Below are 17477 nucleotides of genomic sequence, written 5' to 3' on the forward strand. Positions count from 1 at the left end.
TCAGTTTCGATGATCATTTTGACAAAAGGATTTCTTGATAAGATCGATCGACCGATTGAGAGGAAAAATAATCGATTAGTTACTTGGACGCATTCTTGAGGATTAATTTATGCAACTGGGATGTCCTTGCACCTCGATAAGCAAACCTTAAGTCCGAGGGGCGAACGATATTAGAGAGAGAGAGAGAGAGAGAGAAAGAGAAAAATGGATAGAGAAAGATAGGTAGATAGGTAAATAGATAGATAGATAGATAGATAGATAGATAGATAGATAGATAGATAGATAGATAGATAGATAGATAGATAGATAGAGAAAGAGAGAGAGAGAGAGTGAGAGAGAGAGAGAAGAGATATACCTATAATTGCACGTAGGGCAGCTTCGTCGTAACGCTTCATGGATCAATAGCTGGGAAATGGCCGGAAGCCAAGTCCGACGATGTCGTTTCGAGTTTTGCCGTTGTCATCGTACGGGGCCTAAACCCCTTCTTCGTCGTGTCCCACTTGTGTTATCAACCTTACACTCATCTTTCCATTATCCTTTTATTTTTCTTATTTTTTTTCCCCCCTCCTTTATCTTTCTACTTTTATTTGTGGTAACGCAGAGCAATTCAGTTAAAAGTCTGAAGCCCTTCGCAGTTTTATCGTTACGATCGACCGGTCCTTAACGGGCTGTCTTAACAGAAAGACAGAGAAAGAGAGAGAAAGAGAGAGAGAGAGAGAGAGAGAGAAAGAGAGAGAGAGAGAGAGAGAGAGAGAGAGAGTATCTAACGAGTACTTCGAAAGCAAGTTGAAAATATCGATCGTAACCCTTTCACTGTCACGCCCCGATTATCCTACCCGAGACTCCTCGATGTCTGCGATTTTCGATATTTTCTTTTGTCTCGGTGGTTACATTTCTCTCTCTCTCTCTCTCTCTCTCTCTCGGGAGTTATCAGTCTCAATAGCTTTTGATAAGACATTTTCAGATGATTTCTTTTACACATGTATGTATGTGTGCATACATACGTATGTATGTATGCATCTATGTATGTATGTATATAAATGAATGATTTAATAAAAACTTATCATATTTAATACTAATTAAAAATTTTATTAAAATTCTTTATCAACGGAGAGATATTAAAATATTTTCGATCGGACGAACAGAAGAAAGAGGAAACTCATCGGTTGGATAATTTATTAAATAATCGAACGATCTTACGTATTGGTGATATCAAAGTTTTTTCATTTCCTTTCCGTAGAAATTTTTCTATCTGTGTTATACATACATTCCATATATATATACATACATACATATATATATATATATATATATATATGTATATATATATATACGTATTACGAAGGATCGGCGGCTTCGTACTACGATTCGTGGTACGCAGCATGCGCACCGCGGGACGCCATTTATCCGAGGATCTCTAAATACCCCTGAGGGTCGCTATCAAAGCACCCTCCTGGCGAGTATTGCGGAATCGTCGTATAAAGGATCGCCGATCCGATGGCATGGATCGGATATTGTTTGCATTTCCCTTTTCTTACTTTGCTTCTCCTCTCAGGAACGATGTGATTCATTTCTGTTCGATTTCAATCTTGCTTTTTGTACGGAGAAGTAAGGGGATGAAGATTGGGGGAGAGTGGGGAGGATTGGGAGGGTGCATACGGCGATGACAGATACGATGTATCTTTGTGATAAAATAATATTACCTACTTGTTAATAGAATTCCTTTTCTTTTTTTTTTTTTTTTTTTTCTTTTTTCTTTTTTCTTTTTATCTTTGAAAATTATCGTCGAGAAACTCGAAGATTGATTGCATTTTTTTTTCTTTTTCTTTTTCTTTCTTTTTCTCTATTGAATATTTTTTCACTCGATGTAATAATATAAATAATAATAAAAATGATAATAATAATAATAATAATAATAATAATAATAATAATAATAATAAATAATTAATAATTAATAATTACATTTTTCTAATTATTAGTTTACATAATAATAAAGGATTAATCTGACCTTTGTGTATAACAATTTTTAACGATTTAATATGCTTTAAAAAATATATCGCGTGTCGTTCGTGAAATATAAATATAAAACCTGTTCTATTCGATCTTGGCTCGACGATCGGGTTACGTTTCTCCTTAAATCTAACGTCTAATCGCATGAAACATTGCGCCAGCAATGTAACGTTTAGCCCACGCTCAGGGAAGCGAACAGACCGACCGATGGAATAAATTTCGTCGTGGCAAAGGTAAGGGCGCACGCGAGCCGGCCATCCGACGAAGAAAGTCTTATCCTGTGGATCTGGCTCACAAAAGAGGAGAGAGGTATATAGAAGCAGAGAGAGAGAGAGAGAGAGAGAGAGAGAGAGAGAGAGAGAGAGAGAGAGAGAGGGAGAAAAAGAGAGCAAAAGGGGCATGTTCGTAGTAGTGGCGCGTGCCACAACAACGAAGAGGAGGGCCGTTCTACGGGTCAAAAAAGGCTCCCCTCTTATTTTTCGGAAGAAGACGAACCACCGTTTATTCCTTTCAAGTCTAGCTTAGGGACCATGGTATCACCTCCCAATGGAGACTAACGGGCATCGTAAATGGCCCATAAAGACAGATGCCATATACATATTTTTCTTATGTTTTCTTGCTCGGTTTAAGGTATGAACGATCACGTGACAATTAGTGTTAAGATATTATTCCTAAGATTGACGTCGAAGTAAACGAAAGTAATTTTTATTTTAATCCTTGTATTATATTATATTTCTGTCAATTTTTTTTTTTTTTTCTTTTTTTTTTTTTTTGATAAAAATTAGATGATAATTATTAGGCTCGTTAAATTGGTTTACGTAAAAAGATTCTTTGTAGGTTACGCGTTATGAAGGAAAAAAGGAAAACAACTAGTAAATTCTAGAAGAGAAATGGGATATTAGGAAGGTTGAGTAGACGAGAACCACAACAACAAGTTGCAACCACCTGGCGAGGTAACTCCAGTCGGCCAGTGTCTTCCAGGTGCTTTCGAAACCCCCAGCTACGCGGCTGCTTACCTCCTGACGCAATACAGTCGCCATTAGTAGTAAAGAATCGAGGACACCTCTTGGTTGAAATGAAAAGTAATCGGTACGGTTAAGGAGTGTTAGGGAAGAAGGGAAATTTTGTAAAGTGGTTCGATCGAGGAACGGGGTTACGTCTGGGTTGCCAAAAGGGTAAAAAAAGGACTTGGTCGAAAATTTTGTAGGTCGCGAAGGTCGATCGAGACTTCCGCAGTGATCGCATCATTTTCAAGGCGATAAAGAATATCCGGCATGGGCCATTAACGAGGGATTTGTTGGTTAAGATTGCGCTTGACTTTTTCTTCGTTTTTCTTTCTTTTTTTCTTTTTTCTCTCTCTTATTTCATCGATTTACGTAGACAGATGTATGATGACTGATGCGTAGAGTCGAATAGGTAGGAACGCGTGTTCTTGACGAAGAAGAATACGAAGAAGAAAAAGAAGAAACCGGAGGCGAAGTAGAAGACGAAGATGAAGCAGAAGAAGAAGAAGAAGAAGAGGAAGAAGAGGAATAACATAGAGCGTCAGGCTGTCGCGTCGGCGGTGTACGACGTCGACGCCGACGCCGCCGTCGGCGCGTATAACGCCAGCGGGCAAAAGCGCGTTACCCCCAGTCGGTGGAGCGAGAGAGTCGCGACTAGTAGACGAGCTAGAGCTCGTGGTGACGGATAATAGAAAGAAAGAGAGAGAGAGAGAGAGAGAGGAGACAGACGTTGAGGACAGGCCAATATTAGCAAATATATAAAAGAGAGATAGAGCGAAAGAGAGGGAGAAAGAGTGAGTGAGAGAGAGAGAGAGAGAGAGAGAGAGAGGGAAAGAGAAATAGAGTACTTTCGGATAGTTTATCTAGTGTAAAGGACACGGAACTGATTGGACAGTAGGCAATACCGTATACCAGAGGTACTCGATGCGCCGGTGCACCACCACCACCACCACTACCACTAGTAAAAGCACCACCACCACCGCCAGCACCACCACTACTACCACCACTACCACCACTGCCAGCACAACCACCACCACCACCACCACCACCACTATCAGCAGCAGCAGCAGCAAGCGAGCACGATCAGCATCGTAGCCACTGGCAGCACCGCCGTCGCGAGTCGCAGTCGCCACCGGCGCCACTACCGCCTCTACCACCGCCTCTATAACCACCGCTCTTGGCAGTAGAGCCTCGCAGAGACGTCCACCTCGTGGTCGTCGGCACTTCCTAGCGGACGGTGCTGGTGTCCGGGTGGGTTCTAGGACGCGCATTAGATCGAAGCATAGATAGAGAGACAGAGAGAGAGAGAGAGAGAGAGAGAGAGAGAGAGAGAGAGAGAGAGAGAGAGAGAAGGTTGACAATAGAATAGAAGATTAGGAGAAAGAGGTAAAGTCGGTGGTAGAAAAGGGAAAAGAGAAAGAGACGATAGTAGGGGGTTCGAGTCAAGCAGCAAGTCTTGCTTCCCTTAAACATCGCATACACGCGTACCGATGCGCATCGTCGTTCGTCATTCTCGGCGCTAAGGTTTTGCGGCGCGCGCGATATTTCGTTTGGAGGGTTTCTTCCCTCCTCTCGGGAGTGCCGTCGACGGTTTTCTCGCGCGGGCTGCCGGTGAGGTAGGAGGTGGCGCCGAGGGCGATCGCAGGGTCGTCGTCCTTGTCATCCGCAGCGGCAGTAAGAGGAGGAAGAGGAGGAGGAGGAGGAAAAAGAGAGAAAGAAGAAGAAGAGGAGGAGGAGGAAGAGGGTCCATCGGTCGAAGTGACGGTGCATGGTGAAGTGTCGCGAGCGGAGCGGTGTCGTCTCGTCGAGGAGTCGGAGGGGAGGAGGAGGTGGAGGTGGCGGAAGTAGGCGAGAGAGTAGTCGCAGGGGTAAGGATAAGGGTGGTATCAGGCCGAGCCAAAGCCGCGAGTCGTCGTGGTGATGCCTCGCATCGGCGGGTCCTCCAGGTCGCAGGGTGTCGTCGCAGGTGCGCTCGAGTCGCGCTCGCCCTCACCGACGACGCGGATACGCTGACGAGTGCAGCCCACGGTGGCACGGCAGTCGTCGCCGCTCCTGCAGGCCATGTATTACGGCCCGGTAATCGACCCTACCGGCAGCAGCTGCAGTGCCAGCGACCACCACCGGCGGCAACGCGACCACCACCACCACCACCATTACGATCACCATCAACAGCACCAACAACAACATCATCGTCGTCCTCAACAATATTATCATCATCATCATCAGCATCATCGGCATCGTCATCGGCTCCTTCCGAGTCCTACCACAAATTCGGACAGCACGGAGGACGAGCCGGCTTACGTCTTGTTACTTCGTTCGCCCAAAAGACCAGCTGCTGCCTCCTGCTGTCACACAGCAAGGAGACCGGGCAGAAGACGACGCGACGGTGGACATGCCGTCAGGATATTCCTCGTCGCTACCGCCGCTGCCTTCCTCGCCCTCGCCGTCTCACCGGGTAAGTTCAATCATCTTCGAGTACAATTATCTACGTACGTCTATCTCTTTGACATTTCAAAAGCAATGCACTTTTCTTCGTTATCCTCAGAGTAGTATATTAACTTGGCCACTTTGGCGCCTGCAACTTGTCCACTCGAGTATGTACGTGGACACGTGTATCGTCGAAAGCTGATAGAGAAAGAGAGAGAGAGAGAGAGAGAGAGAGAAAGAGAGAAAAGGATTCCTCTATAATATTTATTCCTCTCTTACTCTCTCTTTCATCGAGGGTGGTCCTTCTCGAGAGTTTACGAGGAACGATTGAGAAAAAAGCACAGAGTTCGATCATTCATTCTCGATTAGCCTTCTTTCTTAACATTCGACGATACTTGAAATTCATCTTTTTCAAGAGTGTCTATAGAACTTTTTCACCTAGTAGCTTGTTAAGATCGTTTCTTTGAGAGATATACTCACGAAGAGCGTCGCTTGATATCGTGAAGGATCTTCTCCTGGCAAGGTCACGAAAGTGTGAAAACGTTGTGCAGCGAGAGATACGTGACGCATTGCGTCAAAATCAAATGACGAAGGACGAAGAAAAAGAGAGGAGGCTGTACGAATGTGAGTTCGTTTCTGGCCTCTCTCTCTCTCTCTCTCTCTCTCTCTCTCTCTCTCTTTCTATGCCCGAGTTTTCCTTCTCTCTTACTCTCGTCGCCAAGGTCGAACCTAACGACCGCGAATCTGTAAGTATACTTGCATATTTCGTTCTCTCGAGCCGGAAAATGGATCGAAATCGATTAATCGCTTTATCGAATGATAAAGCACGAGAGAGATAGGACGGATGATAAGAGAGAAGGACGAAGAAGAATAAGAGGAAGAAGAAGAAGAAGAAGAAGAAGAAGAAGAAGAAGAAGAAAATGAAGGAGAACGAAAGAAAAAGAAAATATACGAGGGATCTTTTGTGACTGATAATCTCGCGTCGTTAAGAACAAGCAATATCGCGAGAGATTTTTTTCAAGGATGTCGATGATAGAAAGAGAAAGAGAGAGAGGTAGAGAGAGAGAGAGAGTGAGATCAAAGAAAATCAAAAAATAATTTCGTCTGATTTACGTGAGGGAGAACACTCGAGTCGATGGCGTGATGTGCCATTAAAACGTCGTCGTTGCAGTTAATAATCGAGTAAGAGATCTCTTCTCCTTCTTCTTCTTCCTCAGCTTCCTCTCGCGATCCCCGTAACTCGGATCCGGTCGAAACGTGGCGTGTGGCCCGTAGACACGATCGAGCCGCACCCACGCGCGCTATTTATCTCGTCGTTTGCCGAAGCCGAGTGCCAAGAGTATATTTTTTCGCATACTCTCTCTTTTTTCTTTTTCTATCTCTTTCTCTCTCTTTCTCTCTCTCTCTCTCTCTCTCTCTCTCTTCCCTTCTTTCTCTGATTCTTATACTCATTCTCATTCTCATTCTCGCTCTTGATCTTCCCATTCGTTCGTTCGTTCGTTTGTTTCTCTTGTCTCTCTATCTTACTCTCTCTCTCTTTCTCTTTCTCATTTTCTCTTTCTCTTTCTTTCTTTCAAAATTACGAGGAGGAGAAAGATAGGCCACGCGACGGAAAAATCGTATCGAAGGAAACGATGGTGCCACTTCTTAAATTTAGATACTTTCAAAGGGAAACTAAATTCCGTTCAAGACGCGAGGTCGCCGTTTAAACGAAGACGCATGTTACAATCATACATACAATCGTTCATCAAATCAACGATTGAGGTCTTTTAATTGTGCAATTGGTTTTTTTTCCCTTTTTTTTTTTTTTTTTTTTTACGTCTTTTCGAACGTATCCGTTAGATCACTTTTCTTCCTTTTCTTTTTTTATACCAACAAGAAAGGTGGGGATAGGGGATGGGAGAGATCAAGAGCGATTTTTTTTATCCCGAATAAAAAATATGTAAAATATCTCAATCCAAAGAGAATACTGGCGAATCCTTCGTCCTCCTTATCATCCAATCTTTCTCATTTCCTTCGACGTGTGAAAATCATTTTTGAATAAGATATTTCATCATTGGATGGAAATATTCTTCCATCTTTTCGATTACATCATTCACGGAAAAGTAGCGCGCGCGTTCACGAGAGAGAGAGAGAGAGAGAGAGAGAGAGAGAGAGAGAGAGAGAGAGAGAGAGAGAGAAAGAAAGTTGTACAACGTCGAGATGGAATTGAATTTTATTGAAGTTCATCACTTAGACAGTCGAATAAATTCAATTTATCCAAGTAAACTTCAGATTACGAATTATATTAAAAAAAAAAAAAGAAATAAAAAACGGGAAAAAGAAAAGAGAGAAAGAGAGAGAAAGAGAGAGAGAGAGAGAGAGAGAGAGAGAGAGAGAGTCATAGATAGAGATAGAGATAGAGATTAAAACGTAGATAGATTCATCGAGTATAGTAGAGAAAATATAGTTTTCGTGATCGGAAGACCGAACACAATTCGTAGGCAGTAATTCTCTTTGGTCGAGGGTGAGTCAGACTCCGTTATCATCCCCTACCTCCTTCTCTCCCTCCCACCCTTCCCTTTTTCTTCACCCTCTATATCTCCTTCTTCCTTCTTTCGTTTCTTCTTCACATAGTACAACGCAAGTATATTACTTCGATTTTACCCTAATATATATATATATATATATATGTGTATGTGTGTGTGTGTATTGTATATATTAGAAATATTTATGCGCAATGTCAATGCGTATTTATTAATTTCAATCATAATTTTTTCCATGGAATTAATTTTTTTTTTTTTTTTTTTTTTTTTTTTCTTATAATTAATTATTCGAGGAAAATAATTTGAGTGATCGCGACATGAAATGTTCGTAGATGAAAAAAATTTGCAGGGACAAATAAGAGAGAGAGAGAGAGAGAGAGAGAGAGAGAGAGAGAGAGAGAGAGAGAGAGAGAGAGAGAGAGAAGATTTGTTAGACCCTCAAAGAGATTTAAATTTAAACGACGATTACTATAACGAAGCGAGAGGAATAATAATCTCCTTATGAGGGTCATAATAATTAGTATACTCAAAGAATCGTCGTACGTTTCTCGCCCGTTTCTTGCCCGTTTCTTGCCCATTTCTTGCCCATTTCTTGCCCATTTCTTGCCCGTTTCTTGCCCGTTTCTCATGGAGAAAGATTACAAAGGGTTTCCTTGAGATTGCAATTGTTCAACAGATAGAGAGAGAGAGAGAGAGAGAGATTGAGATAGAAGGAGAAGACGCGAACTCTCTCGCTGAACGTCCGAGTGACTCACGAACGTTCAAAGTAACGTTTCACGTTCCAATTTTAACCGAAGCCGAATAGATGGATTGTCTTTGGCGCCAGTGTACGCGCATATAAGTGCGTAAAAATAGCTAAGTGTCCGCTGGTAATTGAGCTATAGCGAACTATTTCTGGGGAGGGTGCGAGCTTTTCGAAAAGAAGAAGAAAGAAAGAGAAAGAGAGAGAGAAGAGAGAGAGGGAGATAGAGGGAGAGAGAAAGAAGGATAGAGGTAGAGATAGAGATAAAGAGAATAGAAGAAGAAGAAGAAGAAAAAGGAGAAGAAGGAAGAACAAATTGTTACGAGCACATTACGATGTCTAACCTATTCTTTGACATTTGTAATTTTCTTTTTTTTTTTTTCTTTTTTCATTTCCTTTTATTTTTTATTCTTTTATTTTATTTTATTTTATTTTATTTTTTTTCTTTTTTTCTTTCTTGATCTTATTCTTTTTTATCTTCCTCTCATCGATATACGTTCTTCTTTTTATCGTACAAATCGAGAGAGAGAGAGAGAGAGAGAGAGAGAGAGAGAGAGAGAGAGAAAGAGAAATAAAAATTGTTTCCTCCGACTTAAACGCGACGTTTCTTCTTTATCTCTCGACGGAGTTATCCTAGACGACGTGCTCGTAAACGAAGCGACCATGCACGTTTACTACGAACACGTTGGATGTGATCCACACTTTATATATGTATGTACACATATATATATGTATATATATATATATATATATATATATATATCCGTAGGTTTTACTCGATTCTCTCGGAGTTCTCAGTTGGAATATTTTTTTAACCTTTAGAATTCATCTTTCTCTCTCTCTCTCTCTCTCTCTCTCTCTCTCTCTCTCTCTCTCTCTCTCTCTCTCTCTCTTTAATATCAAATAATAATTCGATCGTTATAAATTGAATATTTTTTTTTACTATCTTTTATTCAACTTTTAAATATAATAATACAACGATGTCGAGTAATAGAGAAGGAAGAATAAGTATAAAAGAAGAAAAAGAAAAAGAGAACGAGCTCTCTTATTTGTTATAGAGGAAGAGAGAGAGAGAGAGAGAGAGAGAGGCATATGAAAGAAGTAACACAGTGAAGAGAACTCGAGCCGAGCAGGAGCATTACGTGACTAAATTGCGTTTCCCGTAAGTGTACTCGGATGAGACGGCACTGTCCCGGGGGTTTCGAGGTTTTTGGGGTTGGCATGACGTGCTACTCTTCCACCCTCTTTCGTCCCCCTTAGGTGTATATACCCTTAACTCACGCACACGCATGCACTTTACCAAGGCGAACAACAACCATAGAGAAGCCGCACACATGCTTCCCACGGCATGATTCCAGAACTTTTCCTGGCCCTTTTGCTTCTTTCCCTTTTTCATCTCTCTCTATCTTTTCTCCCTTTATCACTCTCTCTCTCTCTCTCTCTCTCTCTCTCTCTCTCATTCTTTATTCCTCACCCTTCGGTCGCGTTCTTATTGCCATCGAAAGAAAGAGAAAAAAAAAAAAAGAAAAAAAAGAGAAAAATTCGTCGTCATCCTGTAAATATAATTTATCCAACGATTTACTTTTGATACTTTGTTATTTTCGATATTTCGATCGAATTTTTCTTTTTCTTTTTTTTTTTTTTTTTTTTTTTCTATGCAAGATTATCAAGAGGAAAAAAATTTTCCAATTATTTTCACAAACCATTTATATAAGTCTTCATGTTTCTTTTCCTTCTTCTTCTTCTTCTTCTTCTTCTTCTTCTACTTTTTGTTCTTTTGTTTTTTTATTGTCAGATATTAGCTTTTTTTTCCGTGCCACACATCTCTCGCACATATATATATATATATATATATATATATATATATATATTATATACATGTATACATGGTTCGTATCTTCGACGAATTGGATAATCGGAATCTCGGGAAAGATTTGACGATTACAATATCTATCCCTCTGAAGGATTTCGAGGTGATGCATTTACATCGGCGAATTTTATTTACCGAGTTTACTTTAGTTACTTTAGAACGAATTGTTATTCACGAAAAAGACGTATCGTTCCCGTAACACCCCATCCCATTCCATCCCATTCTATCTAGGGAGGAAGATAAAATACGATATCTTCGATTCCTCTTGGTCGTCACGTTCGGCAAATATTCGCGTTTCGTTTGGTAAGAGGAAAAAAAAAGAAGGAGAAAGAAAAAACAAAAAGGTGAGAGATGGGTGGAAAGAGGTGGAGATAAGAGTGACGGTGAAGGAGTAGCGGTGGAGGGGGGTGGGTGGATAAAGGTGGAGAAGAAGAGAGAGGGTGGATTTTTTTTCTGTGATCTTTATGATGTCTCCTGTTAAAACGAAAACGACGATTAACGTTATTGTATTATCATGCATACGTACATAAAATACATACATACATACATACATACATACATACATACATACATACGTACATATATATGATGACATAGGCATGTATCGTAATACTATACGTATTATATATTATTACATCGAAATAGTTGAGACCTTTCTTTCTTTTTTCCTTCCTTCCTTCCTTCCTTCCTTCCATCCGTCTGTCCTTTCGTTCGTCGTATCTTCATCGTGCGGAATTTCATCTCGTATTTTCTTTTTCTCTTTTTTTTTTTTTTTTCTTTTTTTTTTTTCTTTTTTCTTTTTATCACACGCATCACACTACCTCGATCCAATTACATCGACGAACTCAAACTCCGGCGATAAAGATTTACCTTAGACAATTTTCATTGGAATTTCAGCATTTATACTTGCGCGAATGACGTAAAGAGAAACGTACGATAACGATCATCCGATGTCATTGATTTTTGTCGAGCAATCAAATTTACAATTGTCATTTTTATTTATATACTCTCATTCATGAAAGTGTAGTTTTTGAAACGAGAGACTCTCCTTATCTTTACACATACACAATATAAGCGTACGCATGTGTATAATTGTAGAAGAACTTGAATGATATATACGATTTGAAAAGAATAGAAAAGAAAAAGAAAGATCGTTCTACCTGTCATTCTTACATACATACGTAGGTATATAGAATCGAAAAAGGAAGAAGAAGAAGAAGAAGAAGAAGAAGAAGAAGAAGAAAGAATAAAAAAAAGAAAAAAGGAAAAAGAAAAAAATGGATCAGTTTTCCTCGGGATCCATTCATTCATTCTCTATCTTTACTCTCTTCGAGAACCACTTCTGGATTTCCCCCTTCGGTGCTCTAGGTCATTCGATGACGATGACCTAAATCGGTTAAAACGACCTACGCTCCTTCTGCGACGCGTGGCACGATCAAGTGGAATCGAATTTTTCTTTCACGTTTCTCGACGTTAAAATAGCATTGCTCAGGGAGCGCAGCCTTTTTATATATATATTTTCTTTCTCTCTCTCTCTCTCTCTCTCTCTTTTTCTCTCTCTCTCTCTTTTTCTTTTCTTTTTGTCTTTCATTTTTTTTTCTTTTTTTTTTTTTTTTAGAATCGCATTAATTCGCTCGATAAAGCGATAACGTCGTAATCGTTCCGTAAAACTCGTTTAGCATTCAACCGTAGACCACACGTACATAATACATACATACATACATACATACATACATACATACATACATACATACATACATACATACATACATACATACATACATACATACATACATACATACATACATAGATACATACATACATACATACATATATCTACATACAATCGTCGATCGTATTTTCATTCGTCAAATGGATATTGCCGGCAATTTGCTACTCTAATCGTATTAATTTTCTCGCTTGAAGCTAAACGCGATGAGAGAAGGAGAGAGAAAGAGAGAGAAAGAGAGAGAGACATTTCACTATAGATAACAACGAGCACCATTGTTACGTGAACATTCGAATAAATTAATATCGTTCATTATCATGGTGATGAAATAGCAAATTGGCTTACTATTAATTGATATTAATCAAATGATTCTAATTGAGGAGTATTTTTTATTTATTTAACGTAATGACGGGGATATTTTTCTTTTTTTTTTTTTTTTTTTTTTTTCTTTTAAAGAATGAAAGAAACAAGAAGCCAATACGAATTCGTTTGCAAATTATTGAATAAAGATAATTCCCTCTCTCTCTCTCTCTCTCTCTCTCTCTCTCTCTCTCTCTCTCTTTTTCTTTCTTTCTCTCTTTCTCGTATAAACAAGGCCACCTGCGATTAAAATGTGCCAATGTGTGGTAGATCTATCGTAGGTTACTTAAAACAATCAAAAGGAAAAGAATAAAGAAAAAAAAAAAAAAAAAAAGAAGAAAAAGACGAAAGAAAAAGAAGATAGGACGAAAAACGAGGAAACACGATGACGATCGCGTGGCTTTGGACTAACTAAAGCAGCTGCCGTCACGGCTGGTGCTTCGAGCATGTGCTGCTCGCTCAGCGTTCGGTATTTTCTACATTCTCGTTCGACGTGTTATAGTAGTAAACTTCGTTACAGGCCAACTGTAATGTTACGTAAATTATACTATGAAAAGGATCGAATTATTTGTTATACGTAATTGGATATATCTGCTTTAAAGGATATACCAAGCGAGGACGATACTTATCATAGTAATTCTTGTTTCTTCCTTAGATCGGATTTGTATAAACATATTTTTTAATTATTATATATATATATATCTTTGATCAATAATATTTGTTAATCAATTATCTTTCTAATAATATTATATGAATTTGTATGCGATTCGTAAGAATTTATTAGAAGATGATCCTAATAAATTTCTAAATGGGAACGGGGAAGGGAAGGACGTATATATTATACATATATGAGAGATAAGAAAAAGAAAGAAAGAAAGAAAGAAAGAAAAAAAACAGACTAGAAAATATAATAAAGAATAGGTTAGGAGTGATTAGTCAAGTTATGCTCTAGACTGATAGATTAGAGATATCATCTCAATTTCGTGATTGCCATTCGACGTAATAGCTAACGTTAATTCTTCAAAGTTTCTTTCTCTCTCTCTCTCTCTCTCTCTCACTCTTTCTTTCTCTTATACACAGTACCTTCTCTGTTGTTTCCATTGATTGCATTTTCATTTCCTTAGATGAAAACGTTAATGCAGACGTTCGTGGAATCGAACTCCATGAATCGTTGAGTAATACTAATACAGAAGGCTAAGTTATGGGATGAAAATGTTAGAGAGAGGAGGGTTGTACGTAAGTGGGCATATACAGATCGTGACGTTCTTTGAACATTGTTATGTGATAACGACGATGACGATCTTCGATGACGACTTTTTCGCTGTGTTCGTGGCGTGTTAAAGGTAACAAACGTGTGGTGTATAGTAGTCGTATTCCTCCTTCTTGGTCTCTTGTGCCTCCAAGCGGAGGAGGGCGCCTCACTCGGGAGGGTTGCATAATGCAGAAAGAAAAAGAGAAAGAGAAAGAGAGAGAGAGAGAGAGAGAGAGAGAGAGAGAGCATCGAGCGGGTAGGGCGTTGACTTTGTGTGGTAGTGCTCATTCCTTACCACTTTTTGTCGACCTAACTTTTTGAGTGGTACTCCGTCGCGGATCAAACTTTAATTCCGATCTCTCTCATTTTTTTTTTCTTCTTCTTCTTCTTTTCTTTTTTCTCTTTCCCTTTCCTTTGACTTCTTCCTTTACATTACTTTTCTTTCGTAACAATCACCCTAATCTAGGCTGACTGATCTTTTGTTGATATTTTATTTTATTGTTAAGAAAGAAAATCAAAAAGAAAGAAGAGAAACAGAAGGATACATTTTTTTGTTGGTCCTTCGATAAGAATAATATTCTTTTCTCTCTCATTTTCTCTTACTCTTTCTTTCTCTCTCGTTTATCTTTTCCTTATCTCATTGACAGATGCACGTTCATTGAAAAATAAATGTCATTTATTCAATCGATCCGAGTCTTATCTATTCGAATTAAGATCCGCGTTCATTTTCCTTCTCTTTCTCCTTCGAAATCTCACAAATCTATAACATCGTAATATCCTGGGATTGCTAGCTATCGGTATCGATGGGATTCTCGTACGATTCCGTTAGGACACGATTCCGAATAGGTATACTATATCGATAGGTTGCTAAGCTCCACAGAGTGAGAGAGAGAGGGTGACCAACGTGCGGTTTTGTCGGCCGCGACAAGGGTTGCATAACGTAAACGAGAAACACAGGCCGTACCGTAGCAGGGCGTTGACTTCGATCGACGGAGCTTACAAATCGCCTTTGATCCGCCTTGAATCAGACGAGATATATCACGTTTCACGGCGTGTGACACGGTCTTAAGGAGAACGAGGTTGTTACGATGCTTCTTTCTAAGGGACATAAGAGGGATGAAACAGTTGAGAAGATTGTACGGCGAATCAACCCCGTCTTCTATTCGGCGAATAGATCGATCGTATTTTTTCGTTGTCCTTGATCGTTGTCCTGATTAACGAATGAAGAAAAAAGAACAAAGAAAGGAAATATAGAAAGGAGAACAAATTTGCATTTGATGGTTTCGTTTTGGGATAGGAATTTTTTTGTCTTCGTTTTTTTTGTCTTCTTTCCCGCCCTATCCTCACACGTCCCCTCACCGATGTATGTGCTCTCTCCGCGTCCATGGGATTATGGATAGTAACGGGGCGACAGTCGATCTAACGCGACACGAGAGTGGTCGCACGACAATTTCGTCGGTTCACACGGTGTGTACGAAATGGCCAATACGAACGGTGACATCACGAGCGAGGAATTTGACCGAGAGACTTCTAGGTGTTAACCAATATATGATCGACGATATGATTTGCCGCGCGATTTGTGGGCTTCTATTATATCTACCACCAAATAAAATCGACTAATATATATATATATATATATATATATATATATATATATATATATTACTTTCATTTAAGAAGTCGCCGACAGTCGATCTTCCCTCGAAACGACGTGGCGGCATATCGTTCGCATAAAATTCCATTGTTGATATCAATAAGTAATATGACATCCAAAGAAGGACGTACGTATATACACATATATGCCATAATAATATGGCGGAGGAGGGCGGAGGAAGGGGAGGGGGGTCGGTCGGTCCGTTAGCAAAGGTCGATTGTCACTTTGATACGTTCACGTACTCCTTCAATTCGGACTCCGTAGTTTGGCTCTATCGATTGCGATTCTAGCCGATGATTCTACTTACGTCCTTTTTTAATCGTTCCACGAGACGTCTCGCACTCGTACTTGACCTCTCATGCTTAATCGTCGGCAATCAAAAAATAATATTTCATTGAATACGAAAGGAAAAAAGAATCGCACTTTTTGCTTCGTTTAAAACTCAAAAAAAAAGATAAATAAATAAATGTATATATATATATATATATATATATATATATATGTATATATATATATACTTAAATGCCTATAGTGTCAAATTTTTCTCTTTCTCTCTCTCTCTCTCTCTCTCTCTCTCGCTCTCTCTCGTTTATTACATGCTGTCAATTCAAAGAGCATAGAGGAAGAGAGAGAGAGAGAGAGAGAGAGAGAGAGAGAGAGAGAGAGACGAAAAAGCTTTTGAATTACACGGCGCGTTTGATGAAGCAACGAGCCGCACATTAACGTGACCACCGTTCAAGCAATAAACGTTTATCGGTCAGCGTTGGACCACCACCGTTGCTTTTCAATCTTGATTGATTCAATTGGGATTAAAGGCATCGAAAATGGATGGAGTATCCGATCGAAGCACAATTTTTTTCGGAGAACTATCATCATCATCATCATCATCATCATCATCATCATCATCATCATCATCATCATCATCATCAATGTCATCATCATCAACATTCTCATTATCGTCGTCGTCGTCGTCGTTGTTTTTTTAAGGATGTTAAAGCAAAAGAAAAAAAGAAAAAAGGAAAAGAGAACAAAAAGAAAGGAAGAAAGAGAAGCAGGTGACCTCCTGGCCCCTTCTATCCTCTCTCTTTCTCTCTCTCTCTCTCTCTTTCTCTGCAGCCTTCCAGCTCTACTACCTACGCCCTCTCTCTCTCTCTCTCTCTCTCTCTCTCTCTCACTCTCTCTCTCTCACTCTCTCTCTCTCTCTCTTCTTAGTCTGCCCCACCCACGACGCAAACCCCTGCCTTTTCTCGGGGGTTCATCGATCGCCCCCAATCACCCACACCTACCATCTTGCTCTTTTCCTATCCTCTTAAAATCGGAAAGCTCGATTTATCCTTTTCACTCTTTTTACTTTTTCTTTTTTTTTTTTTTTTTTTTTTCATTCCCTCTTTCTCCTTCCTTTTCTCTCCTTCTCTCTCTGTCTCTGTCTCAGTCTCTGTCTTTGTCTTTTCATTTTTTTTCTCTTTCTCTCTATTTCTTTTTCTTTCATTCCGACATTATTAATTTCGTCAAAGTTTAATCCAGTATGAATTTCTGATTTAAATAATTTGTTTTTTGGATTAGTTGTTTGATACAATGGATGGACGCAATACCACGTTTGATTCTTGATCGATATCTGTTAATTAGCTTTCCCGATAATCGCTTTTGTTAAGCGGCTTAGAGAGAGAGAAAGAGAAAGAGAGAGAGAGAGAGAGAGAGAGTGAGAAAGAGTTTGGATAATATAGACATCTATATCTTCTCTCTCTCTCTCTCAATATATATATATATATATATATATATATATATATATATATATTCTGCTGAAATAAAGCTTAATCCGGACGTTCAACTTTTACTTTTTTCACTTTGGCACGCAAATCATATAATCTTCTCTTCGTTTAGTTAGAAAAATTAATTTAACGAGT

At 39.5% G+C, this 17477-nt stretch overlaps 1 protein-coding gene across 5 annotated transcripts in view; it reads left to right on the forward strand.

Annotated features, from left to right (window-relative positions):
- LOC118451281 (protein kinase C-binding protein NELL1) overlaps window positions 1-17477 on the forward strand; it is a 77199-nt gene that overhangs the window by 2275 nt on the left and 57447 nt on the right. For 4 of the 5 annotated variants that reach the window (XM_035887669.2, XM_035887671.2, XM_035887672.2 and 1 more), the window contains exon 1: window positions 3381-5469. The exons of the other annotated variant lie outside the window; for it this stretch is intronic. In XM_035887669.2, the coding sequence (XP_035743562.2) occupies window positions 5076-5469 (394 nt within the window). In that variant the 5' untranslated portion in view covers window positions 3381-5075. Of the gene's footprint in view, window positions 1-3380; window positions 5470-17477 lie in introns of those variants that run through there. 5 annotated transcript variants of the gene reach the window in all.

The sequence above is a fragment of the Vespa mandarinia genome, chromosome 8, assembly GCF_050613455.1.
Source record: "Vespa mandarinia isolate Hongniang chromosome 8, ASM5061345v1, whole genome shotgun sequence".
Taxonomy (NCBI): Eukaryota; Metazoa; Arthropoda; class Insecta; order Hymenoptera; family Vespidae; genus Vespa; species Vespa mandarinia.